This window comes from Pinus tabuliformis, chromosome 1_1 (assembly GCF_031772625.1).
Source record: "Pinus tabuliformis cultivar Carrire ecotype Pingquan chromosome 1_1, CPIR1, whole genome shotgun sequence".
Lineage (NCBI taxonomy): Eukaryota > Viridiplantae > Streptophyta > Pinopsida > Pinales > Pinaceae > Pinus > Pinus tabuliformis.
This window is the reverse complement of record NC_142297.1, coordinates 657,293,139-657,320,895: the sequence shown is the minus strand read 5'-3', so window position 1 is coordinate 657,320,895 and position 27,757 is coordinate 657,293,139. Positions and strand designations below refer to the sequence as shown.

Genomic DNA, 27,757 nt, shown 5'->3' with positions numbered 1-27,757 from the left:
GATGGGGTTTGTGCACGTGAGACCCTTCCCACATGGGAGAGGTTTTGGGATGATTGTATTCAGACAGAGATCAGGAAAGGACAGCTTGGGGCAGCCAAGCCAGTTGAGCAGGATGAGGACGTAGCACTGGTGGCAGGAGGCAAGAAAGGCAAAGGGAAGAAGCAGGCTTCCACAAGCGGTGGTGGGGGCAAAGGCAAAGGTAAAGGTAAACAGGGGAACACACAGAAGGACTATTCCAAGGTGAAGTGTTGGAATTGTCAAAAGATAGGACACTATGCAGTTGTGTGTCTGGAGAAGAAGAAGAAGAAGGGGAAGAACTAGGACGTGGCAGCTTCAGTAGAGATTGAGGACTTTGCTGGTTGTTTTGACCGAGAGTTTGCGTTCACTACGTGAGAGTCCTCTAGTGCAGGATCACCTGCCACACAGGTTCAGAGGGAGCATGCTTTTCCCTCGATTAGCGGAGCATCTTCAGGTATCTGGTATGTGGACAGTGGGGCTTCACGTCATATGACAGGAGTCCGTGAGTACTTCTCAGAGCTTTCAGAGAGTGGCACTGATATTGAGGTAGTACTTGGTGATGACAGAGTTGTTAGAGCAGTCGGGGTGGGGACAGTGACATTTCAGAGGGAGTCCAAACCTCCCTTGAAGGTGTCAGAGGTTCTTTATGTGCCAGGGATGAGGAAGAACCTCATATCCGTCTCAGCTTTGGAGGACAGAGGATATGAGGTACTGTTCAGGGGAGGACAGGTGTTGATGTATCCCAGGGGCACTCCAGCTGATTCAGCTAGAGTGATAGGTGTACGCCATGCAAAGGTGTACAAGTTTGCATTCCAGCCCCTTCTGGCATTGAGCAGTAGTACCGACAGCAGAGCTAGCAGTTCTGAGCTGTGTGAGATTTGGCACCGCAGGATGGGACACATGTATCATGGAGCCTTGAGGACATTGCGGGAGATCACTACAGGTGTGCCAGATTTTAGTACTGATCACTTTGATACTTGCAGAGGTTGTGTGATGGGCAAGTTTGCCAAATCCCCTTTTCCCAGCAGTGACAGCAGAGCGACGTGGATACTTGATTTGATTCATTCCGATGTGAGCGGTCGGATGTCTCATGTTTCCTTGAGTGGATATGAGTACTATGTGTTATTCATTGATGATCACTCCAGGAGGACCTGGATTTATTTTTTGAAGACCAAGAGTGAGGTCTTCAAGCGGTTTCAGGAGTTCAAAGCTCTTGTGGAGACTCAGACAGGTCGAAAGATCAAGTCCTTGAGGTCGGACAATGGAGGAGAGTACACCCTTGGAGAGTTTGTTGACTATTGTGCGGAGGCAGGCATTAGGAGGGAGTTCACTGTTCCTTACAACCCCCAACAGAACGGGGTTGCGGAGAGGAAGAACAGATCCATCATAGAGGCTGCCAAAGCCATGATACATGATCAGGGGATGCCATTGTTCTTGTGGGCAGAGGCCTGCAACACAGCTGTTTACTTGCAGAACAGGAGTCCGCATCGTGCCTTGGGGCACATGACTCCGGAGGAGGCTTTCTCTGGGAAGAAGCCTGATATTGGTCATCTTCATATCTTTGGATGCATTACATACTCCTATATACCCAAGGAGAAGAGGACCAAACTAGAGCCCACCGCAGAGAAGGGTATCTTTGTGGGCTACAGTGAGACCTCAAAGGCCTTTCGGATTTACATTCCTGCACAGAGGAGAGTTGTTGTCAGACGGGATGTGAAGTTCGAGGAGGACAGGGCCTGTAGGAGGTCACGGGAGTTAGAGTATCTGGATCAGCCAGACCCTCAGCAGCAGTTGAGTCAGTCGCAGGGATCAAGTGGGCAGGGATCAGGAGGATCCAGAGGTACATCTATGAGGATGTCAGGTCCGTCAGTGAGCAGTGGCTCATCGAGCCAGAGGGGTGGTGCTCCGGGCAGCATGCAGAGCAGTTCACTAGGGAGTCCACTAATGGACAGTTCACACGGTACCTCAGCTTCTACAGGTTCAGGTGCAGGCAGGAGGACAACAGACAGACAGTCAGGAGTTCAGGCTACTGATGATGATGAGGAGGAGGAGTTTCATTCTCCGGTGGGAGAAGTGCGCTCAGGGAAGAGGAAGCCCAAGTGGCTTCAGGACACCTTGAGAGATGCCACATCTGTTGCTGAGCCGAAGAGGCCGGTCAGAGAGAGTAGACCACCTGAGAGATTTTGTAGTTATATGGCGATGGTTACCAGCATCCTTGACTCTGAGCCTTCTAGTTATGAGGAGGCAGCTAGCCAGCAGGTCTGGAGAGAGGCCATGCAGGAGGAGTATTCTTCTATCATGAAGAATGATGTTTGGGAGGTGGTGCCGAGGCCTGAGGGCAAATCCGTGGTTACTTCCAGATGGCTTTACAAGGTAAAGCATGCTGCAGATGACAGCATTGAGAAATTCAAAGCGAGGTTTGTGGCTAGAGGGTTCTCCCAGGTAGAGGGAGTTGATTATGAGGAGACCTTCGCTCCCGTGGCTCGATATACTTCGATCCGCTCCATTATATCAATAGCAGCAGAGATGGGTTGGAAGATCCACCAGATGGATGTGAAGACCGCATTTCTCAATGGCTTCATACAGGAGGAGGTGTACATTGAGCATCCACAGGGCTTTGAGGTGCATGGGAAGGAGTCCCATGTGTGCAGATTGAAGAAGGCCCTTTATGGCCTGAAGCAAGCTCCTAGAGCTTGGTACTCCAGGATAGATGCATACTTGCAGGGGATGGGTTTCACAAAGAGTGAGGCAGATCCGAACCTTCACTTTATTGTGATTGGTGAGGAGCCTCTCATTCTGGTGCTGTATGTGGATGACTTGATCATTACAGGTGCAGAGAGACTCATAGAGCACTGCAAGAGAGATCTTGCGGCGGAGTTTGAGATGAAGGACATCGGCTTGATGCATTACTTTTTGGGTTTGGAGATGTGGCAGGAGGAGGGGCATTTCTTCCTGGGGCAGGGGAAGTATATTGTGGACATCCTTAGCAGATTCCACATGGAGGATTGTAGACCCATGTCGACACCGATGATCACCAACTGGAAGAAGCTTCATGCTTCGGATTCCGAGTTGCTGGATCCCACATTGTACAGGCAGCTGATTGGTTCCTTGATGTATTTGGTCAACACTAGACCAGATATCTGTTTTGCAGTCAACACGATGAGTCAGTTTATGTGTGAGCCTAGGAAGGTTCACTGGGTGGCTGCAAAACACATTTTGCGGTACTTGCGGGGGACAGTGGATTATGGTCTGGACTACAGGCAGGGAGATGGAGTGAGATTGGCAGGATACACTGATTCTGATTGGGCAGGTTGTGCTTCTGATAGGAAGAGCACTTCAGGGTGTTGTTTTGGGTTGGGTTCAGCAGTAGTGTCATGGTTCAGCCGGAAGCAGCAGTCAGTAGCACTGAGTTCAGCGGAAGTAGAGTATATGGCAGCCAGTCTAGCTAGTTGTGAGGCTATCTGGCTTCGCAAGATGTTGTTTGGCTTATTTGGTCAGCCGTTGAGACCTTCAGTGATTTACTGTGATAATCGGAGTTGCATTAAACTCACGGAGAATCCAGTATTTCATGACAGGTCAAAGCATATTGGGATCATATATCATTTCATCAGAGACTATGTTCAGAAGGGAGCTGTGAAGCTTGAGTATATTTCCACTGATGAGCAGGTTGCAGATATCCTTACCAAAGCCTTACCACGGGGCAAGCATGTCTACTTCAGAGACAAGATGGGTGTGGTGAGGAACACCTTCCTCGGTAAGAGGGAGTGTTGAAATTTGGTACCGGAGGACAGGTGGTTCCCTTAGGCTTTGATCTTTGGCCTAGGGAAAAGTGTCCAAAAGAATTTAATTTTTCTCCTAAAGTGACTTTATAATTTTATAAAGTTAAATCTAATTTAAAAGTGACTTTAAGTGATAAAGTTATTAAGTCTAATTTTAAAGTGACTTTTATAAAGTCAATGAAAAATTAGAAAGGAAAAGTGACTTTGGAAATAAATGACTAAGTAGGTCTTTATTAAAGTGGGGTGAATTAAAAAATAGAAAGTGAGATTTAAATGAGCATTTAATCTCAACCATTGATCTAAATCTATTTCAGCCATTGGATTTAGAGATCACCCAAAAGTCACTTGGATCACCCAAAAGTCACTTGGAGTTATATTAAAGGAGGAAAAGGAGGAAAAGGTCATTCATTCTTTCATGAGCAGATTGGGAGAAGAAGAGCAAGAGAGCAAGAGAGATTTCTGAGCAGGGAGGAGAAGGAGACAGCAACTTGGCACACATTCCAAGGCAGCAGTTGAGCAGATTTGTACAGCTGATTTAGCACATAGTGAAAGGCAGATTTTTGCACAAAAATCGAGGAGCAGTTTGCTGATTTTTCTGCACACAAAACGGAGGTCGTACAACATTTATTGCTGTCCTGTTTGCTGTAATTCCCAGATTGCTGTGAGGCACGGGAAAGGAGATAAGTTGTAAATTTGCTTGCTGATTTTTTTGCTGAATAATTCTCACTGTAAAAAGACAATTTTCAGAAATAAAGAAGAGCTCTCAAACTGGTTTTCCCCAAGAGTTGTAGGGGGTTTTTCCAGGGTCAAGTTGACAAAAAATATCAGTGTTTTAATGCGTTTTAATGGCTGTTTTTAATTGCTGATTTTTTTTTCTGCAATTTCTAGCATTCTGAAAAATTTCCAGAATTTGTGTTTTCAACCATATATTTTTTTTTTTTTTCAGTCTGTTAAATGTATGGTTATGGGAATGGGCATTTAACTACATGGGAGAAATAAGGAGAAACTGAAAACCGGGGTGGGAAAACAGAAATTTCTACAGTTTAATCGTGACACAAGATTTAAACTTAGCGATACATAACTCCCGACATGACAGACGCGATATACCATTAGGGCGCGATATAATAGGATCATCAGGTCCGCATACATATATCGCAGTCGGGAGTTTTGAGGGTGACAACACTTCATAACTTGCGATTACCGTGGATGCGATATAACAATAGGGCATTTTATAATGGTGCATCGGGTCCGTGTATATATATATATATACACTCCTCTACTCCTTTGATCGGTCTTCCCTTTGGATTCCGATAGTTCTTCTTTGGCATATATGGTCCGTATATATATATATATATATATATATATATATACACTCCTTTGCTCCTCTGATCGGTCTTCCCTTTGGATTCCGATAGTTCTTCTTTGGCATATATTACATGCGATGCTCCTCTGTTAACTGCTCTTTTGATGACTTCTTCCTCTTTGCAGGACTTCTTGGGCATATAATACATGCGATATTCCCGATATGGCTCCTCTTGCTCCAATAGGACTTCTTGGGCATATAATACATGCGATATTCCTGATATGGCTCCTCTTGCTCCAATGTCTTCCTTTGGCTTTGCAATGTCTTTCAATGAACTTCTTTGATACCTTCATACCTTGATGGCTTCTGCCTTTTTCGATATGCCTCTCTTGCTCTGATATTCTGCAATACTCTTAAGCATAAGCGATAGCTTTGATATGCCTCCTTTGTTAACTCCTCCGTTAACAGACTCTTACTCATAGCTTGGCTTTCCTGATGGCCTTGCTCCTTGGCTTCATATCATCATTTAGTATCCTAGGATATTGCTATATAGATATACTCCTATTGCTTCATGGATTTGCTCTACTTGGCTTCACATTATTGTTTACTGTCCAGAATATTGCCATATTGACATCAATGACAACCTAGGTTAACAGTGTTATTTGAATTTATATTTTAACATTTTTTTAATTAAATTTAAATCCAAAAAGATTATACTTCTGAGATATATCTAAACCCTCTATCACATTAAAATATATAAGATATAAATAGTAGCTATAAATTAAGATCCATTTTACCATATAAATTAAAATAATAATTTTGTAACCATATTTAAATTTTATTAATAAGTACATAAAAACTTAGTACTTACAATACAACAAAATTTTTAACCATGGATATTCACCCCCAATTTATTATGGATATTATTAACTTGTAAATAGGATTTTGTTATAATACCATGGCTCATCAATACCATGTACCCAAAAATTATCTCTCATTTCACAATCAAAATATTTTATAATTTTTTTTTTTTGGTGTTTAATTCAATTTTATTGCAATTTGTTGCTGAGACACTCTCTCTAGCCTAATATGGAAGAGATGTTGCAATATCTTGTTATGTTATGTTATCTAAACAATTGAATTAAGTCAAATTACATAAAAATAAAATTATTAATTATAATGATTAGTTAAAATATTTTGACAGTGAAATTACAGAAAAAGCAAAACAAAATAAATAATTATAATTATAACTATTAATAATTAAACCATCCTAGATCCATTTTAACTCCAGACCTATCAAGCTCTGAGAGCGATCAAATCTCTCGACGTGCAAACCTTTCCTGAAGTTTTGCACTCAAAAAAGAGGTTTGCATCTTGAGAGATTTGATCCCTCTCGACACTTGATAGATCTAGAGTTAAGATGGATCTAGGCTGGATAATTGCACAACCAAGTTGATTCACTTGATGTGCTAGGATTGCCCAGGACAGATTGAGTGGGATAGGGAAGCACTTGAAGGTTACTTTCATAGTAAGAAGGTTGCTTCTCCAAAAATCCAATAGTGGTCTTAAGTGGGCCGCATCCATGTCCACCTTTAACACTTAGACTAAGATTTGCATGTACAAATTCACATGAATTATGATTTATTATACCATATGAAGTTTCTAGTAAGCTACACATTATTAAATAAAGCATCATTCCTTTTCTTCCATATAAGGAAGAGAACCATAACTCGTATCAACTATCACATTTCTTGAAACTCCATAATGCGAGAAAGTTTATCGCCTAATAAGGTTACTTTCCAAGTAACTGATGTGAAAAGGAACTAACAATAGGGGTAGACAACCCAATCCTAGAAAGATTTAACAAATGGACACAACCAAATAAGGTGTCTGAGAGTTTCAATTGTATGTCACAAGGAACATATGCATTATGACACATCCATGTGGGTCAATGTCTTGCTAACATGAAGACCGTCTAGGAGTGGCCATTGTTATAGATCGAAGGGCCTGATCTTCAAGTTGAAGTAAGGTGTAAATGGTTACCAAGCCTTTTGGATACTTCAAGCCATGATTGCTCCTTTAATTTTCACCAGGGCTAGAGTGACTAAATGTGTGCTAGTGTTGGGGTTACTTTGAAAGTGTTTCACCTTGTTAGGAGATCGACTCCCTTGGGGATGCATTAGGGATATATAGGTGGCTATGTTTTGGTGGATGCTTAACCTTGATTTGAGTGCTAGCATAACGCCCTTACCTTGGGGGTTGTTTCCCTAATTAGGATGATGAGTAACCCATTGGGTGCACACAGTGGGGGAGTCGATCGCTTGATTAGGTGAGTTACCTACCTAGGTGAGTTACAGGGGGGCATTTGGCCTTAGGAGCTTGGGACCATGTGATATACACTTTGGAGGTTGAACAAGTGACTTGTGGATGCTTAGGTTGAGAATCATACTTCATGAAGGTTGGTTATGGCCCTAGACACATGTTAAGGAGGAGCATTGGAGCATAGTTACTATTGCACCTCATATTGTATGAGGTTCCATTTTGTGATTTCATCACATTAATGGAGGTTTGTACTTGGTACCTTGGAGCATTGGGTCAACTTAGGGGGATTAATCTTCATGGAGTACTTTCTTTTCATGTCATTGGATCATTTGATGTAGATCTTTGGTTGTGGGAGTCTCACTTCTCCTTGGTTGGATGATTGTGTTTGCTGATTTGGTTGTCTTTTTACATGTGTTTGCCTTGTTGATCACCCATTGGATGCATATTTAATGGTTATGGGCGCGCTGTCTAATTATAGTGTGGTTTTGGTATATATGCTTATCTTGGATGTGGATGACAGTTCTAGCCCCCTAGGGGTTAGATGATGGTGTTAGGAGGTAGATGTTTTGTGACATTGTTGGAGCCTTGTAGTGACTTTTGCCGGGTGAAGTTGTATTATCGTTTTGGTGGTCTCCTCCCATTGTGGTCGCCTACACTTTGATTCAAGGGTTTTTCCTTTTTTTGCACATATAATTCATGTTTTTACATTACTTTTTGTTCTTTATATAGGAGATATTTTCATACTTTTGCGTTATTGATATCATTGTATTGAACAGTCCCATTGATCTACTTCTATGGTCATTTGTTGGACATTAATATAATTATTTGGTCTACATGTCTCCCTTGCATTTGATGTGTGGTGGGGACGTACTTGATGATTTGATGGGTTGGCATTTTTTGTTGTCCTCTTCTCATATATTGTTTATGTGGTTAGGTGGATGTATTTTGGTAGTGCACCTTGCTTTGGTGGGATTCCCTCAGCGATATGACTTCACATTGTAACATTTGTTGGGCATCATCTAGGTGGAATGTATTTGATGATGTTAGTGTGTTGGTGGATGTACTTTTTTCCTAAGTAGGGAGTTACTACATGCATTTTGATGATCAAGCCTTTTTTCAGGGTTTTTGATCAAGTTTTATCATGCTATAGTCCTTTGGTTGTGGACCCTAGGTTCAAACCTAGGTGGAGCTTCAATTTTGTCATTATGTTGTAATCATGATGGTCTTTTGTAGGAAATAAGACTTATTTCCATGCTACAACATTTGTGGAGCACACCATCCCCTCATTGGCATACATGTTTATATCAATATAATTGGTTGGTGTTTATTGGAAGGTTGGAATATGATTTTATTTGAGCATTAATCTTTGTGCATACATGATGAGGTTGATTTAACCATCCAGTGGGAGATTTAATCCATTTATTTTTATTAGAGGTTAATGACTTGAGTGCCTTACTTCAATTGGTAATTGTTAACACTTGGGAGGTTATTTGAGGCTTTATTATGGAGTGCTCCTCTCTTGGGCATAATTTCCAAGGCATTCATGATTATTTTGTTGATGGAGAGGTTGGCACATTCTCCTATGGTGGACTTTCTCTTGATCCCATGGTTTGGAGGGGTTTGTTGATCGTATTGGAAACAACACATGGTTTTGGCATGGATATTGATGAGTTTTGACCACCTTGGCACATCTTCATAGGGAATACTGTACATTTTTATTTTATTACTTGTTGGTGGTTGAGGTAGTTACATGGCATACTTTCCTAGTGTGCACCTATTGTAGGTGGCACTCTCATCTTTATTCCATGGATATTTCAGTTGCACCTATCATCATTTGACTCATTCATTGGAGAGTGCCCTCACTTCTTTTACTTGGCACATATTTATTTTATTTGAGGTGGTTATGGAGGGCTTTTTATTAGGAGTTGTGTGGCATATGTGGCTTTTGCATGCTCAGTATTGGCTTTCTTACTATACTTGGAGTATATCCTTGGAGGGCACACTTGTGGAGACACTTCCTAATTAAGGAGGTATATATCTTGTTATGTCATGGAGATTTGGCATGGTCAAGGTTTTAACTCGCCCTCATCTCTTTCAATCTATCGTGTTGGGGATGGTCCACTTGCTATTTTGAGGCTTGACTACTTCTTGTGGAGTGTTCTATTTACTTAGCACCTTGCACATTCATCCATGGAGTTGGTTGCCTTGGGGTTCACACATACAGATTGGTTGCATGAATTTTGTGGATCACTTACTATTTTTGGATGGTGGTTATGGAACTCTCTTAGGAGGACTATTTTATTGTCTTATCTCTTATGCACCTTGGAGGGTGCACTTTGTGAGATTCTATAGGTGGACCCTTGAGCACATCCTTCTCGGTTGAATATTATTTAATTGTAATTTTTGTGAATCCATCTTGGAGGGTGAATTTCATGTGGACCTAGTTATCATGCCTACTTTTAGTTGTATGTCCTATCTTGGAGACTTTGATGCAATCACTCTCCTATTTTTAGAAGAGGGTGAGTTCTCCTTGAAAGGCCCGTGTCCACATGTTGTGACATGGTCAACCATGGATTGAAGAGGGATCTAACATCTCCAATTTTATATTATTTCGTTGACTTGTCGTGGGGTTAGCTAGCATTTTTTTTTAAATTATTGTATGAGAGAAGAGACTTCCTCTACAAATAGGAGCTTTCTTTCCATTGTAATGGTGGTTGGGATTTTGGGGATTGAGATCTTTCCTTGGACTTCATTGTAAGTTACATGCTTGGAGATTGAATGGAAGATTGGAGGCTTAATATCTTTTATTGTGAGGCTTTATGATTGTAATGTCATCATACATTGATTTCGATTGTAGGAAACCTTTGTATTGTTAATGTAAAGGCCCTGTGATGAACCATGATTCATTTGGATAATGCGATGTTAGAATTTCACCCCTCTTATTATTGCTGTTGTATCAAGATTACACCTGATAAACCTAATTATTGCTAGCATGATATGACATCACCTTCACACTGAGATTTGAATAGCACGTAGTTATTTTTTTGGTATCAGGGGGGAAATTGATAACTAGAACATGCAATCATTGCTACCACCATTGATTACATAGCATTACTGCAAAGAAAACCCCCCTTGGCCTGATATGATAGCCCACAAACTATACTAGGTAAGGAAAGCCAAGATTTAATTCAAGGTGGGTTGCATTATTACTATGAGTTGCAATCACTTGGGCCCCCCATGATGGGAAACAACACATTTTTCAAAGGACAATTTTCTGCAATAAATTTCAGCAAGTTGGGGCTGATTTGTGGTATGCATAGTAGCCCCTGTTACTTCTCCATCCTCAAGCATTTTCCCTCTTTGATCTATGCTTACTTGACTCCATTTGTCCAATGTGTGATTAGGCACTTCATCTTGGGGTTTTCTTTCATCTCTTCTTCTAACACCACTCATACAACATCCAATTATTTTGATTAGGCTTAATTTTTAGTAAATCACTTTGTGCCTCCACTCTATAGCCTTAACAATCCTACCTTTTAGGCACACAATTATAGGAATGCCTTTCATGAGTACATTTGGATAGTGGTCGATCATGGAAAAGGTAGTGTTGGACCAACAACTTGTTGGAGAACACATGATCTTCAAGAGGGGTGTTGAGCCCAAGAAGAATCATGTGGATCCTTGTATTGTAGATACCTCAATGTGGGTTGCCTTGTTGGTTACTTTTGGGGACTTATGTCCTTATTTTATGTTAGCCTCTCTCACATACTTTGTATAAAGGGAGGAAGGAGCTTTTATATTCGTTATCATCATTGTACTCCATTCTTTGTATTGCCTTGGAGAAGACTTGTAGGGAGCAGGATGCTAGGGTTCATGAGGAAACACTAGGAACACGACACTAGGGTTCATGGAAAAACCATAGGAGAAGACAAGGAGAGTCAAATATGTCTTGGATGTTCTTGGAGAAGTTGCTTTTGTGTGATGTTAATGTTTGTGCCATTGGGGATGATGATAGTTATTATGGCCCTTGTTGTAGTGCTAGGGCTTCTACCGTAATAAAATAAATGGAGAGTGGAGCTAATGCCTTGCATGGTTTTGGAGCCTTGTTCTTGTGAGATGTGAGGCTACAAGTCACAGAGAGAATAGCTTGATGAGTCTTTTGTTTGGCTTGATTGGATTAAAACTCGATTATTGTAACCTTAATGTTCCTTGGAATATCTTGGTGCTTGTATGGGTGCAAGATTTGAAGATCTAGGGTTTGAGGACAAAAACCGTAGGATGGACATATAAATTTGGAGACTAGTGTTGGAATTGTCCTACCGTATACTTGTACGATGCAACATGGCTAGGGTTTGTAAACCCTAAGGAAGACGATAGTGCTAGTGTGGAGTGCATGCGTGATATGAGATTGTATGTGCCAAGAGTGCTTGTTAGTGTCGATACTAGTAGGCTAAGGTTTGTAAACCCTAAGGAAGACGATAGTGTTAGTGTGGAGTGCATGTGTGATACTAGTTATGAGGAGTTGTTGGCTAGGGTTTTCTCATGGTTTCCCTAACTAGGGTTTGGGGAGCTTGTTTTGTACCAATTTTGTGATAAAGTTGTGGCATGTACTTGCACTTCCATCTTATACACACACACACACATATTTATATATGAAGTTTCCAACTATCCAAATGGTGTGTACTTGCAGATTTGATTTCCAAGTTATGTTATCTTCTTGATTGAGTAAATTTCAACCCTTGTTGTTCATGCTGGTTTTACATAACATATCATTAAATTGTCTAAGTGATTCAACACATATTTGAAAGATAAGGGGGCAATTTTGGTTCTGTTGTAATTCATTGAAATAAGATATTAACATTTGTTATATGCCTTGAAAAGTGTGCTTTAAGAGATGTTATATTATGGCATTGAAGAACACTAATATGGTGTTATTCTCTTGAGTTGTTGGGGAATTTGGGTTGACGGGAAATGTAATATTATTGCCATAATTTAATATTTAAGATCAATCCCAAGGCTGAAAATTGAAGAGAATAGAAAAAGCAAACATCAACAAAAATCTTGTAGATTAAGTCCTTGCTTAGATTTCTTGCCAAGAGGTGCTTTCAAGGATGTACGATTGCTCAATAGCAAGATGAATGCTTTTTTACCTTCCAATGCATGTGTCACCCATTTAACATAAATGGCTTGGGCATAATTTGGGTTTTAATAATCCCCATCCCTTATTCCTAGAGTTCTTGGGAGAAAAACACATCTCCTACTTAACTCATGAAAACATTTGCTTCTAGAACTGTTTGTCCACAAAATACTTCACATGGATTTCTTTAGTTGCTAGTAGGCACTCAAGGAGGGCACCTTGCAAGATGACTACTATATACGAGTTGTTGCTAACACTTGGGTGCATGTGTGAAATTTTTCTACTAATGCATATACTTTCTCGATATCACCTTGAATGCTTGGTTACCTTCTAGTGCATGGGCTTGAGCATGAATTCGGGTTTAATGATCCCCATCCCCTCGACTTCCCAAGTTGTTGGGAGTACAACACATCTCCTAGTTAAATCTAGGAAAGCTTTTGCTTTTATAATTGTTTATGCACAAATACTTTACAAGGTTTTCTTTAGTTGCTGGTAGGCACTCAAGGAGGGCACCTTGTAGTAATAATAATATACATGAATGGTTGGTAACACCTGGGTGCATACTTAGAACCTTGGTGCTGATGCCATAGTGATGCAAGAGCATCAAGAACAGGGTTGTCTGGAAGCCAAAAAATCAAGATGAGGATGGTAATGATGATGTGGGGGGGATCAAAAGGTACAATTTTGAAGACGTGATTGAAGAATGGTTGATGAACCATGTACGAGAAAAAGTTTCTTGGAGAACAGAGGAATACAACGGTTGGAAACCCATGTATGCCAGTGGATGGTCATTATTTTATAATGTTCTTAACACATGAATTAATTTGGTTTAATATTCCCCTTTGGGGTTATGGGAGCATGTTTTCTTGGTGTACCTTTCTTTGCAAATTGAAGTGTGTGTGTGTTTTATAACTATGCCACTTTGGTACATCACATTGGTTAATAAGCTATCTCATTTTTTTTGCCACTCGATAGATGACTACTACTTAGAGCTCCTTATGACAGGTTTGGAAAACAAATGGAATGCCAAGAAATTTGATGTTTTGACTTGGTAGGATCTATGACCAGCTTTACCCATCCCACCAATGTTATGGTATCTTTAACTTTGTTAGTAACACTAGATTATGACTAATTGCATTTTAGATCCAAAGAAATCACATAATAGATGAATATAAGCTATTGTGTCCTTGACTCCTTGTAGAATATCTAGTCCTAAAGGATAATAAGGAACAAATCGTCAACAAATGCCTATTACAACTTATTCAAAATTACTTTTAGGTAGTGGGTTGCCTCTTATTGGGCCTTGGCCTACCTTTTTATATATGAGATGGCCGAAAGCTTCAACAACCATAGCATTTAATGTAGGGGCCAAGGGACAACCCCACCGAATGTATGTAAACATGCCCTCCGCTTCTGACTTTCAAGGATTGATAGATAGGTAGGTTGAAGCTTCAACAAAGGGGGTCTTGACAACTTTCCAAAGCCAAGGGTGTTGAGCATTGCCAATATAAAATGCCATTTAATGTGGCCATGAAAATTTTCAAATTTGATCTTGATGAAGAGGGTAGCCAAGTCAAGTGTGTGAGGCTAGTCCATTCCCTCCCAAATTGTGATTATAATGTCTAGGATGAACTAGTTTGTGATGAACCTTTTTTGATCAAGATGAATAATCTTGAGCAATATGTGTTTAATATAATGGGTTAACACCTTAGCTATAATTATGAAATGTTCAATAAAGTTATTGGCTAACACTTTGTTATAATGCACGCGTCAGCAAGTTTTAGGATGAATATGATGATATCTTGATTAATGTTTGCCCCTAAAGATTGCTTCTAGACCACTTCCTTGTACACCTAAAGCAAGTCCGGCTTGACAAAGACAAAGGCATGATATCTATAGGCAACCTGTATAGGTCACTTGGATAAGCCGCTCGAGTGGGTTATATTCCAGGATGGCTTTCTATGCTGAGAACTTCATGGTTATGAATGATGGGTTTTTCGTCTGATCCTATTACACACTCCACCATTATATGCATGCTCTTCGTATTCCCTTGGGCTAGTTCAGAGTTGGCTTTCATAGACTATGGATTGAGACTGATTGTCAAATTGATTGATCAGATAGTCATAGGATCTGCTAGCTATGCCGTCTTCGAGAGATTGAGATTGAGGAAGAATTTCTCTTCTGTTGTTTGATCAACTACAAGATTTGAGGATAATTTGCATTATCTTTTCAAAGAGCTATAAACGCTTAACAATTTCTTTAGGTACTATGACTAGAGATACTTGATTTTATACATGCAAGAGGCCTTCATCTTCGATCTTCTATCCTTTAGCCACATCCACATATTGGACCCACTCCCACCTAGCAGATTATTTCATTTTTTAATGGTGCTCTTGAGTCGGGGCAACATGGCAAGAAAATAGATATGATCCCCGATCAATAAGGACACAAAGAACTATTTCTACCTCCATGGGACCCCAACGACATCATCGGACAAAACCTCATGTTAGCAAGGCGTATGTTATCTTCCAAACCACTACAATGGGATCTTCCTTCTAGATAGCAACATTGCACTCCTTCCAATGCCTATTTTGGTTCTACTTCCGAATAGATGTCTATTTTATGTTTTCTCCATTCGGCCTTGAATGTTAGGAGATATGGTTCCAGTATACTAGGGTAGCCTTGTACCATTGGTGATGTAGAGTCTAGATCTATCCACCTTCTAGATCTCTCTTCTAGATCACCTCTGCATCTTTGGAGTTAGCTCTCTAGGCTTTAGAGTACACTTCTATTTGATTTTTACTTCTTAATTTTGCTTTTGTATAGGAGCAACTTTAGGGCTTCCTCCTTGTATGAAGAGCTTTGTACCGAAAAGTCCTGTTGACCTACTTTAGTGGTCATTTGTCGGACATGAATGCATTTATTTTCTCTTATCCTATTTAGGCCTGCAAATACAAGATTCACTAGTGATTGGTGTGGATAATGGTTTCCTTGTCCATCAAATAGGGCTTACACATCTTAACAGCTTGAACCAGGGTATAAAGCTCCTTATTATGCGTAGGGTATTGCCTCATGAAACATTTTAGAATGGTAGCATACCAATTTGCTTCCCTACACCAAGACCTCTCCCATGGCATATCCACTTGTATTTATCTCCACTATGAAAGGCTTCTGGAAGTCAGGCAATGCAAGGATTGGTGCTTGACTGATCTTCTGTTTCAACTCATTAAAAGCTTTCTGCTGATTCTTTCCCCAATAGAAACTCTTACCATTGGCTATTATGGCATGGAGTGGTGTAGCTACTTTTGAAATGGATGCTATGAGCTTTTGTAGGTACTGCACTACCCCAACAAAGCTCCTAACATATAGCCTGAATGTCATTTTACACCATTGTTCCCTTTCAATGTGCCAAAAATATTGATTTTATCCCACTAATTTTTTATGATGTAAAACCTAACAACAAACTTTAAGCACTGTGAGGAGATGTTGTGATTGTACTCAAAGGAAGAATCATAAATAATGATATTCGATACTTAGAAATCTTCTCTTCAAGGAAGTATATGTTCCAGTTATGTGGAGCATTTGTTTTTTATGTGCTATATATCAACATTATCAATGTTGGTTTGCTTGTTATGCAGTCCTAGAATATGTTGAAGGAAGAGGGATTTTTCAAGGTTCTGGACCAGCTGGAGGAATTGGGGAAGATACTGCTAGAAGATACTTTCGAGATGTTGTTGCAGGTCTCATGTATCTCCATGCTCATGTAAGTTCTTCTGAGGCCAAATTCACTGTAGGTAACACACTGCACACTTATGATATTGGTGCTGCTGCTTTTTTTACAATCTGTTTGTAGAATGCATGGTTGCAGATGGAACAACTACATTATTATTTATATTGAACATGAGGTCTGCATTTTCTCAATTCCTATTTTAGTCATTTAACGACACAAGGAATAATTTTGGCATGACCATGTTTGTAGACAGGATGACTTTTGTGTTACAGTCTTATTGAAAAAATTTATACTGAAATTTATCTACTACATATTATCTGTGAGCAACACTTTTTCTATTCACAGAGAGACGTTGGTTATTGAACTCCCTATCTAATACTTGTTGTTATTCTCTTTTTAAAGGTCCCCTTGCTGAATTTCATTTTTGCAGTTGAATAGCCTCTCAAAGACTCCTTGTATCACTGCGCAAAGCAAGGTGCATTATATAGACGAGTACGAGGGAGATACTTAATGTTTGTGCCTAACACTGACATGAAATGTCGCATAAGTTGGTGCAATGTAATATTAAAAAAAGCTACATTTAATGCACCTTAAGAATGACATGTGTAACCTTCATGCATATAAACAATGTTGCACCAAATCACCCGGAGGTAGCAATGCAGGTGCTGGGAACTGCTCTTGGGGGATGTGTGGAGACAGCCCCCGAATTTTAGGGAGGGACTTCCGGGACAGGTGGATGTCAGGGTCCCTAACATATGGGACTCCGTCTCCAAAATTATAAAAAATTAAAGATTCAAAAGTCAAGATAACATAAAATGATAAATAATATATCTTAAGACTAATTACGAATCACAGTTCACCAATAAAGATTCACCATTATAAATTTGATTGAGAAATAAACATAGGGAAATAAGAGTTAGGTTTAGGTTAAGGTTATTTTATTTTTGAATTTTTTTGAAGCTTTCTTTTTTTTCTAAAAATTAGAGGAAATTGGTTTGTGTGTCCTGCTTTTTGTGGGAGAGATCCTTGTTACATTTGGAATGTGCCTCATTCTGGGTGAAATGTTTTGCTTTGCATTTTGAAAATTGGGGTATGCTGGGAAACATTTCAAAGTGCATCCCGTCATCCCATGGGTGTTAGGAGCACAAATAACATTTGCTCATAAATCGAAATAAATTCTGTAATGTAAAAGTTAAAATTTAAGAACAGAATACCCAGTATAATTAACGCACACACACACAAACACACATCAACGTACAATTATCTAAAAAATTCATTGAAGCACCGAGAGATAGCATCTCAATTTATCTTTTATCCCACTTTGTGGTTAATGGATTTGAAGTTAAGATGGATCTATTTTGATCGATAATAGTAAATGGGATTTTATACATGGCACACACTACAGAAGTTGATAATATTTGATTGACTTCTTGTAACAACTAACAAGAGCCCACTTGAACTAGCTTACATCAATATAATAAGATATGATTGAAAGATGCAAGTTAGTATTAGGTCTGGGTCAATATAACTTCAAGTAATGTAGTGTGATGAAGATTATAATCACATTGAAAGGCTGTGAAAATCAACAATATGCCAAATTTTTGGTTATGGTCTACGAAGCACAGCAAAACCATTTATAGGGAAACTTTCCTCTCTTCCTTTCTATCCAGATTCCATCCAACATGCAATTGTTGGGAAGTGCATGGGTATATATACGTAAGAGTGCCAATTTGGATATGCATACCTCTTCAACACTAGGAGCTTCAGTGCAATGGTTTTCAAGGTATATCTTAGTGTTTTTAGAGCACCGGACAGGCACTTCCACATCGGTTCTGTGCCTAACATGTGGAAGTCGTCATTAATACCTCTCAGACTTTAGGAAATTCACTTTATAAGAAATTGAGTTTACTTTAATTAAATGCCTAAGGTTTTGGCATTAGTAAATTAAATTAAATTAAATTTGAGCCATTGATCTCAGGTGAATGGTGAGATATAATCTCAACCATTGATCGCTTAGGCAGATATAGGGTTTTGGATTTAGGGTTAACTCAATGTTATAAAAGGCAACTAAGGTGAGAGGAGTAGACACACACAGGGAGAGGACATCTTGGGATTGGGTTAAGAACAACTTCCGCTCAAGTGTGTAAGGATTGAGGAAAGGGGCAGGAAAGGCAAGGAGCAGCCAGCATGATTGGACTGATCTTGAGGTGTGATCAGCTAGGTATTGCCATTGTATTTTCCCTGGTAGGGCCAATATCCCAGGAAGGGAGCCGTACGATAACCTTCATTACTGGCTTCCCCCTTGTGGGTTTTTGCAAGGCTTTACACCCAAAAAATAACTGTGTACTTGTGTGAATGGTTTCTGTTATTGTTTCTGCTGTAATTTTTATGTTAAGAACTCAATTGTGCTTTTTATTCAATAAATCTGCAATAGATAATTGACAGGGAATTTATTAGGAAGTCAATTGCTTGGTGCTGAGTTTAGATCTGATAAGATAATTTAACATGGTATCAGAGTGAGGTTGAGCTCTGTGGAAGAAACTACCAGTATACATCCAATGTTTTTCTTGCAGGGACAGCTTAGCTTCAACAAGTTGGAGAAAATCCAAGAAAATTATTTTTTGCAGGAACTAAACCGTAGATCAGACCCATAACAAACTGTACAGCAGCAGATCTGCTCAGACCTGATTCATACAGGGCATTGTACAGCTGTACGGATGTACAGGCAGGCCCCAGTAAAATTCGTGCAACAGTGAGGGGTTGCAGGCAGGCTGTTTTAGGGTCCAATCAGCCATCTGGCAGCTCAGGCTGGGTTTGTGGAGCATGGGTAGTGGGTTGTAAGGCACAGACAAGCCCACAACAGGTTGTGTGAAGGTTTGTAAGGTGTGGGCAGGCTGATAGTAGGCTGGGCCGAGGTTTCGAGGGTATAGGTGGAGCTGGCAAGTAGTTGCAGCAGCTGGGTAGCAACTGTGGTAGGTTTGTAGTAGCCGGAACAACCAGGAATCTCAGACAGGACGTTCCAGGACTACAGGCAGCTGTAGGAGCCATAGCCACCAAGAAACAACCAGTAAAGGAACCTGCGAGCGACAGGTAAAGCTGCTGGGCAGCCACAGGGAAGCTATGGGTAGGAATAGGAGTCTCAGGCAATCAGTCGTCAGGCAGCTGTGCCGTAATAGTTGCAGATCTATGCGGGAGTCAGAGATCTGCGCAACAAATAAATTTTCAGAGTAAGTGTCAGGGTTATTTGCTGGGCAGTGGCAATTTTCTGGGCAGGAATTCAGATAACTATCAGAAAGAAACATGACTAGTTTGAGATCAGTAGGATCAGTTTTGTGCTTGAAGGACTAAGCACACTAGTGATTGGGTTATGCTTGATGGACTATGCACAAGTAGATCTAGAAATGGAAATACCTTGCCTCAGATTTGAAGACAAGCTGGATGGAGCCCCAAATTTCTTATCTTGAAAGGCCAGGGTCATATTTGTTCTCAGGGAAAACAATCTTTGGGAGATTGTTGAGAAGTTGATTCCAAAGTTGATAGATGACAAAGAGAAGGTCGCTCTAGCAAAGAGGGTGATAATGGGACAAAGGGTACCCTTGGATGCATTGAAGGACCATGCAATCACTCAGTTGTTCTTGAAGAAGTCAACCAAGGTATGTTTGATGCTCTAGTGGGGTTATACTAGAGCAAGACTGTTAAAAGGAAAATGGTGTTGAGGGACAAGCTCGTCTACAAAAATGACTAGATCTGACACAATGACAAGTTACTTGATGAAGATCACTCAGATCTGTGATCAGCTTGCAATAGTGGGGGAAATGGTGGATGACACAAAGTTAGTAAATGTTGTGCAAACGATTTCCTAGAGATGGGATTTGTTCGTCAAAGGAATTTGTGCTTGAGAGAACCAGCCTTCATTGGAGAGGCTATGGGATGACTGCATTTAGGAGGAGATGAGGCAACAGTCAAAGACCAAGGCCAACAAGCAAGAAGGGGACGAGTACCTGGATTTGAACAAAGGAAAAGGTTTGAGTGGGAGTAAGGAGTCAGACTCAGAGTCGAAGAAGAAATTGACTAAGGTGAAGTGTTTTTCGTGTCATAAGACAAGACACTATCTTTCATGGTGTCTAGAGAGGAAGAAGGGCTGAAAGGATACATGGTCAATTGTAGCTGCATTGGCCCAAGCTCAGGTGGAAGAGTTTGTAGGAAGTTTGAAATTGAATTCTCACATGTTTCTTACATCTCAAGCACCATACTAGTCGGTGCGTGGCTACTGGATAGTGGAGCCACATGACATATGACAGGAGCACGAGAGTTGTTTGACAACTTGTTTGAGCAAGAGGACGTTTTATGGGTGCCAGAACTTGGGAGAAGTTTGCTCTCGATCTCTATGATAGATAAGGGGTCAAGTGTAGCATTCTAGGATGGACAAGCATTGATCAGACCCATGTGATCTAGCTCAGACGACGGGCATGGCAATGGAGTTAGAGAGGGCAACATGTATAGGCTAAAGGGCCAACGTATTCGAGCAATGGAAAGAAGTAGACAATGATAGAGAACAAGGAATAGGAAGCTCCAAAGGTTGAGCAGTTAAGAGGGAGACAACCTTCAAGTTCAGGTGGGGAGGAGTATTAGCATATCCTTCCAAGTCTATTAAGAAGGTCGTGTGGTATGAGATGACCTTACAGGATGTTTTGGAGCAGGAGGCTTCTAGGGACAATTTCAAAGGGCGCAGGTATTTGAAGGAGCTTTCGAACTAGGTAGTAGGAAGGCTTCTAGTTCAAACTCCAGAGGGAGTAGCCATGGTAGCGGGTGAGGTGTGGGACATTATTCTAGGATCGGAGGCAAAACCAGTTCCAGGTGGAAGAAGTACCTTCCACACTAAGAGGGAGTGTTGATTCTTTTAATGGCACCAGACGTGTACTTCCAAAGTGGTTTTGTGTTTAACATGTGGAAGTCATCATTATTACCTCTTAGACTATAAGAAAGTCACTTTAAGAAATTGATCTCAATTGAATTGTGAGATATAATCTCAATGATTGATCACTTAGGCAGATCTAGGGTTTCAAATTTATGGTTAATTCAATGTTATAAAAGGTAGCTAAGATGAGAGGAGTAGACATACACAGGGAGAGAAGGACATCTCAGGATGGGTGAAGAAGGACATTCAGTAAAGTGTGTAGGGATCAAGGAAAGGAGTAGGAAAGGCAAGGAGTAGCTAGCAGAAGAAAAGGACTGATGTTAAAATTGGCAACTAGGGTTATGGCAGCTGATATTTTTCTTGGATCCCTCTCATCAAGAGGTGTAGGATTGATGTAAAGATCATTTCATTCTGATAAAATATTCATGGAGATATGAATTTATTTTTGTCATGGGACAACTAGTATTTAGTGCAGCAAATTCATGGTGCTGTTATGGTATGGCAAGCACAACGGGACAACCATGACATTGTGCAACAGTGGCACAATGGGACAACAGAATGCAAGGGACAACAAACAAGCAATGGCACAACTAACATGGACAACATGGTTCAATCATGACACATGGGACGACAGTACACCATCAGGTGCAGCGGTCATAAGGTCCAACACTATGATGATGGGTGCAACATGGTGAGATGCAACATGATGACGAGATGCAACACGATGATAGGTGAAGGAGTCACCTTGGAGAATCAGTTGAAGCAGCATGTCTTCAACTGATCTCATGTATCATCTTCTTAGAGATGATCTATTCTCTCATCTAGATAACTCAAAGTGTTGACTTCAGTTGTAAATGTACTATCTCTCTTTGCTGAACTATTGAAGAACATATAAGAAGAATTGATCAAGGGTTTTCCCACATTGGGGTTTGTCCTTGGCTAGTGCCACATCTTGTGTCCTCTTGGCTTGGCTTGTCTTTTGCGATTTATATTTATGTTCTATCTGCAGTTTAGTTTAATGCTGATGTGATTGCTAATCTGTTAAAGATATTGAGCTAACTATGAAAATTGAAATAAATTTCTCTAGCATAGAACATACCTAAATTTAACATGGTACCAGAGGTGAGGTGAAGACAAAGCCCAAGCAAGAGTGAAAGAGCAATCACTGAAGACAGTTGGGAAAGGACAAAAGGATCAATGGATTCATCATCCCTCTTCTAATTTACCAAGTGTGAAGTTGAAGCAGAGAATACTATCAGAATGGCGCAACGGAAGTTTCTGATGGCCTACCTGAAGATCACTTATATGGGAAGTCTGGATCTAAGGGTGAAAGGAAAGGCAGATGCCTTGGTTGAAATAAGTTCGGCCATTATGCGTAGGAGTGTCCGACTGACAATGACACATCACTTGATGATGATAACAATCATCCCTGGGACATCTTCAATGATCAGAGGAATGAAAGTTAATGCAGGTCATCAAGGACACGACCGTCTCTTCAGATGAAGCAAGGAACCCTAGGTATGAAGAATCAAATGTTGTTTCTAATAAGATCTTGTATTGGCCCTCTTCTTCAGATTCTTTGTGAATCTGGCTTATGGATTATAGTGCTTCAAGGCACTTCATCGGATAGAAGGGTGCTCTCTCTAATTTGGTAGAGATGGAGACAATCATGGGATTATACTTGGAGTCAATGCCACCTATGCCGGAAAGGGTGTAGGGACTGTTACCCCTAAATTGAATGAGGGTAACTCGATTCACTTACTAAATCTCTTTTATGTACCTGATCACAAGAAGAACCTAGTGTCCATTTCGGCAATGGAAGTCAAAGGTTACAAGGTGGCATTCATCAATGGAAAGGTACGTGTTTAAAAATAAATTTTTCTAAGATGCTTTTGAGTTTAGGGTTGGAAATTTGTATCAAGTTGCAAGATGGTCCATTGGAGACCATATTAGTTGACACATCTCATCTATAGCACCGAATGTCTACTTATGGGGCCCTACCCAATGTGAGTCAGATGGTGACCTAGGTGCCTGAATTCAAGAAGAGCATGAAGGTACATGTCTGAGATGTATCGAAGGAAAATCTTACAAGGGGACCATTCCCCTTATGTAGCAGGTCCACAAGTTTGGAACAACTTAAGGAGTTTGAGATTCATGATCGGGTGATCCAAAATGGATTTTAGATAGATTCCTAAGTCAAGGTGTTCCTTACAGAGGAAAAATGAAAGTCCAAGGAAGTTCCTGGAACTAGCCCCATTGCAGAGATCATCTCATTCTGAATCTGCTGCAACTTGAATGGGAAAAAATGGACTTAGGATGTAGAAGTTATCGCTCAAGGAAGATGCCCTTTGTTCTTTGGAAAAGAGGCAAAAACCCCTTAAAAAAAGGCCTAAAAGGCCTTATAAGTGAAAATCGCATCGCATGAGGCAAAGAGGAGGACTTAAGGTTGGGCGGAAGGCATCCCCGATCAGCGACCTCCAATGATCGATCGGCGGGTCGGATAGGAGGCAGGCGGTGTATACCCAAGGCAAAGGTCCCGGGCGATGCGATATTGCGATATGTGATATCGCCGAAATCGGTGAATCGCAATTGGTGATGCCACAAGGCAGAGGCGGGGCCCTAGGCCAAGCGACACTGCGATCGTCGATATCGACGTCGGCGGATTATGTCAGCATCGACCACGCCATATGGCTTACCCTGGGTCCACGCGATATCGATATCGCGTCGGAACATTGCAAAGGAGCGGGGCCGTTATATATGTATGCATTGTGATGGCCGGACCCGACGGGACTATAGACGATCGTTGATGTATTTTTCAATCTGCCAAACGAAATTTTGCTATGTATTTCGCGTATTTAAACGAAATACGAAAGGAAGCGCCGATGTGATGAAAACTGAGGGTTTGTGAATGAAAATGTATAATAGTTCAAGTCCGCCATGAAGCCATTTATGGGATTTTTCCTGTGTTTTAATTTATTTCTCTGTGTAAACAGAGAACACATTTTTTTGGGGATTTCAAAGGCCAAAGGTCCTTTCCGTTGCAGAACAGGTGGCCACTGACCTTGAAGGAGTTTAGCAATGATTGCTAACACTCAGAAGGGGATTCGAGCGGACAGAGGCTGGAAGCCAGAGAGCCCGAAAGGGAGAATGAACAAACAAGCGCCGATTGGCTTTAAAAGCCATGAATGTCAGAGACAGGTGGTTGTTGGAGTTGTTGCTGAAACTGAGCATAGGTAGAGCCAAAGCAGGAGGCTAAGGCGAGAGAGAGCAGCGCCAAAAGGCAACAACAAAAACAAGCAGCGCAAAAAGCAAAAGCTAAAGCGCACGCAGCCAAGGGAGTCACTTGGGGTTCACTTGAGAGCCGAAGAAGCCAGAGTGGGAGCCAAGAGCCAGAGCGAGAGCCAAGAGCTTCAAGAGCTAGGGAGAGATGGTGTTGTGAGCCCATTGTTCTTGTGTAAAACAGTGGAGTTGAGCCAAGAGCTTGTAAAGGGACCTGCCATAATCCCAGAGAGCCTAGTCAAGTTGACTAGAGCTCAAGGAGACGTAGCCCAAGAGTTTTGGGTGAACTCCAAATTAAATTGCTGTCTTATGTGTTTGTGTTACTGCTGCATTATTTATTGTTATATGTATTTATATATATTAGTTTAAGGCTTAAGCACATCAACTTACAACGCAACTACTAAAATTAAAGCATATAATCAGTTAAAAACAAATAACAACATACACCTATATTTTCAAGCATTTTTAATTCCACATTGGTTAATCAATAAGACTTGGGAATATTTAAAGCTTTGGAAGTGGGAGAGGTTCTTGTAAGTTAGACAAGAAGCTTAAGTGCCCCATTTTCAGATCCGGTGGTATTAGAGCTTAAGTTTGATTAACCACACCTTCAAAGAAGGTTATATTAGGATGCTTGATTAACAAAGCAAGACTGCTTGTCCGAAAGGTGTTTGAACAACAAGAGGCTGATTGTATGTTTGTTTTACAGACAGTCTTATTGATAGCTCAGTCCAAGAAGGACAAATAGGAAAGAGAGTTGAAGGCACTCTTCTTATCCCAAAGGACCTCAAGGCAATCCTTGGAGCACAAGAGGTTTGTTGCAAAAGGTTGTTGAATAAGCTCTTTATTTATCTTGTTGAATTTTTTTTTTTGTTCATTGGCATAATGACAACTTCTACAAGTGGGTCCTCAAATTTTGCTTTGTTCACAAGATTCTTTGACGAAGACATGAAGCAAGAATTGTCCACCATGGTGGATATGGTGAGAGAAATGTGAGGATGGAAGAGCAGCAGACTTAGAGAGCAGTTAATTCCATGAAGGAAGAGAAGCAATTGCTTTCTGACAAATTGCAAGAAATGGTGAGGCAACTTCATATTGCAAATATCAACCTGAAGAGGATGCATGAGTTGGAGTCACAACTCTTTGTTGCCAAAGAAGCCTTGGTCAAGTATCAACTTGTAGAAGAGGTAAACCATTCTAGTTTGTCTTCAAATTCTTCTAAGAATGCTTATATTGGTTCTTTTGAAAAGCATATTAGAGGCAGAGGTTCCAAGCTAATGTCCAAGATGGGCTACGAAGGAAAGGGCTTGGGAAAGCATGCACAAGGAATTGTTGAACCAATAATGGTTGAGGAAAGGCTCAAGTATTTGGGCCTTGGCTATGGACAATCTTATGGAGAGAGTTCCAAAGCTGCCATGAAGGCCATTGAAACAGCTCCAAGAAGGGGTTGCATTGTAGAGTGTGAAGATTGTGTTTAGGAGGAATGCAATAGCTTGAAACATCACTTGCAGGATGCAGGTGTTCAGAAGCACACACTTGAGTTAGAGAGTTGTGGAAACTCTAACAACCTTGAAGAGATTGATGGTGCTTCAAAGGAAGCCACTTCTTCATTTGCTTCACCTCCTCATGTAGGCAATAAAGGTGAAAGAGGCGAGTATAAATATGGTTCTAATCTTCTTCCTTTTGATTTTGCAAAGCATGATAAATTTCCACATAAGCATGGGAAAAGAATTGCATGTTCCTTTTGTGGTTTGGATAACCATCATGTTTCTAGATGTTGGAAGAGAATGGCCACATACAAGAAACTTTTGAAGGAAAAGAAGCAAAAAGCCAAAGGTCCATTGGACAAGGCAAATCATGTTGACAAGAGGATGCACATGTGTTGCACTTACTGCCATAAGCAAGGGCATCTTGCTGAAAGGTGTTGGACTCTGAATCCAACAATGCTTCCACAAAAGCTGAAGAAAGTGGAAAGAGAAGATGGCAGAAATGGAAAGGAAGTTTCCATGAATGATGTGTCTCAGGATGATTCACATGTTGATGCTGATGTGCAGACAAAGGAAAGACCTTTGAACTAGATTGGTAAGAAATGGTTAGAGTTCTTTTCCAATTAAGGATTGCATGTCTATTGATGCATCTATTTGCACTTCTTGTTGATGAGATGCAAGTTGCAGATTTCTACCAAGATGGCGAATGGAAAGAGGTTGAGTAGGAGACTCACTTTGTTGCTGCAACATTATATTTCATTTCAGCTTCAAAAGTATAGTGTGCTTAAGTGAAAGTTGAAGGATGAAATGCATGCATAAGCATGATATGCATGAACACAAGGATGTTGATGTTTTCCTTGTTTTGAACGTGTATGGTGTAATTAACTTGAAGGGCTGATTGCTTTAAACATGCATGTAATGTTTACTTGAAAGAAGTTAACTTGGTCTCCAAGATGGAGATAATAATGAAGTTTTTCATTTTTTGAAAGGAGTCCTAATGGTCTTCTTCTACATGCTTGACTTGAAGAGGCATTTGTTTTAAAGGCATGTTGTGTGGGCTTGTTGTCTAGTCCATCATTTGTATGCAAATGTAAGACATGGAGGTTTTCACAAGATGTGAAATCTGTTTCTTTGTTGAAGCAGGAGTTTAGTTCATCCAGTTGTTATCTGTATTCCTGTTGTTGTTAACAGTTGTTGTTGACAACTTGTCAAACCGGTACAAATGAAAGTTTTGTGGAGCAGATGTACTTATTTGTTTGAGCCACCTTGGATCAATGATCAAGGCAAAGAAGCTCAAACTACCTTCTATAACCATTTCAGCAGGAGTTCTGTAGGAAGGCAAGGAGGAAGACAGTTCTTCCCGGGAAGACCAACCCATCCAGAAGGGAAGTGGTCAGAAACTTTGGTTAAAGGCACTATGCAATGCAAGTGTATGGAGGCTGAAAGAAGAGGGTGTTGTTACTCTTAGGTACTATTCAGATCAGTATATCAGTCTTTTGGAGACCAAAAGTTCTCTTAGTGGGAAGGTGTGATCCAAAATGGATTTTGGATAGATTCCTAAGTCAAGGTGTTCCTCACAGAGGAAAAATGAAAGTCCAAGGAAGTTCCTGGAACTAGCCCCATTGCAGAGATCGTCTCATTCTAAATCTGCTGCAACTTGAATGGGAAAAAATGGACTTAGGATGCAGAAGTTATCGCTCAAGGAAGATGCCCTTTGTTTTTTGGGAAAAGAGGCAAAAACCCCTTAAAAAAAGGCCTAAAAGGCCTTATAAGGGAAAATTGCA

At 40.6% G+C, this 27,757-nt stretch overlaps 1 protein-coding gene across 2 annotated transcripts in view; it reads left to right on the top strand.

The window, feature by feature from the left end:
• LOC149215105 (serine/threonine-protein kinase GRIK1-like) overlaps positions 1-27,757 on the top strand; it is a 132,096-nt gene that overhangs the window by 61,306 nt on the left and 43,033 nt on the right. For both annotated transcript variants that reach the window (XM_089392518.1, XM_089392519.1), the window contains exon 6: positions 16,198-16,322. In XM_089392518.1, the coding sequence (XP_089248644.1) occupies positions 16,198-16,322 (125 nt within the window). The remainder of the gene's footprint in view (positions 1-16,197; positions 16,323-27,757) is intronic.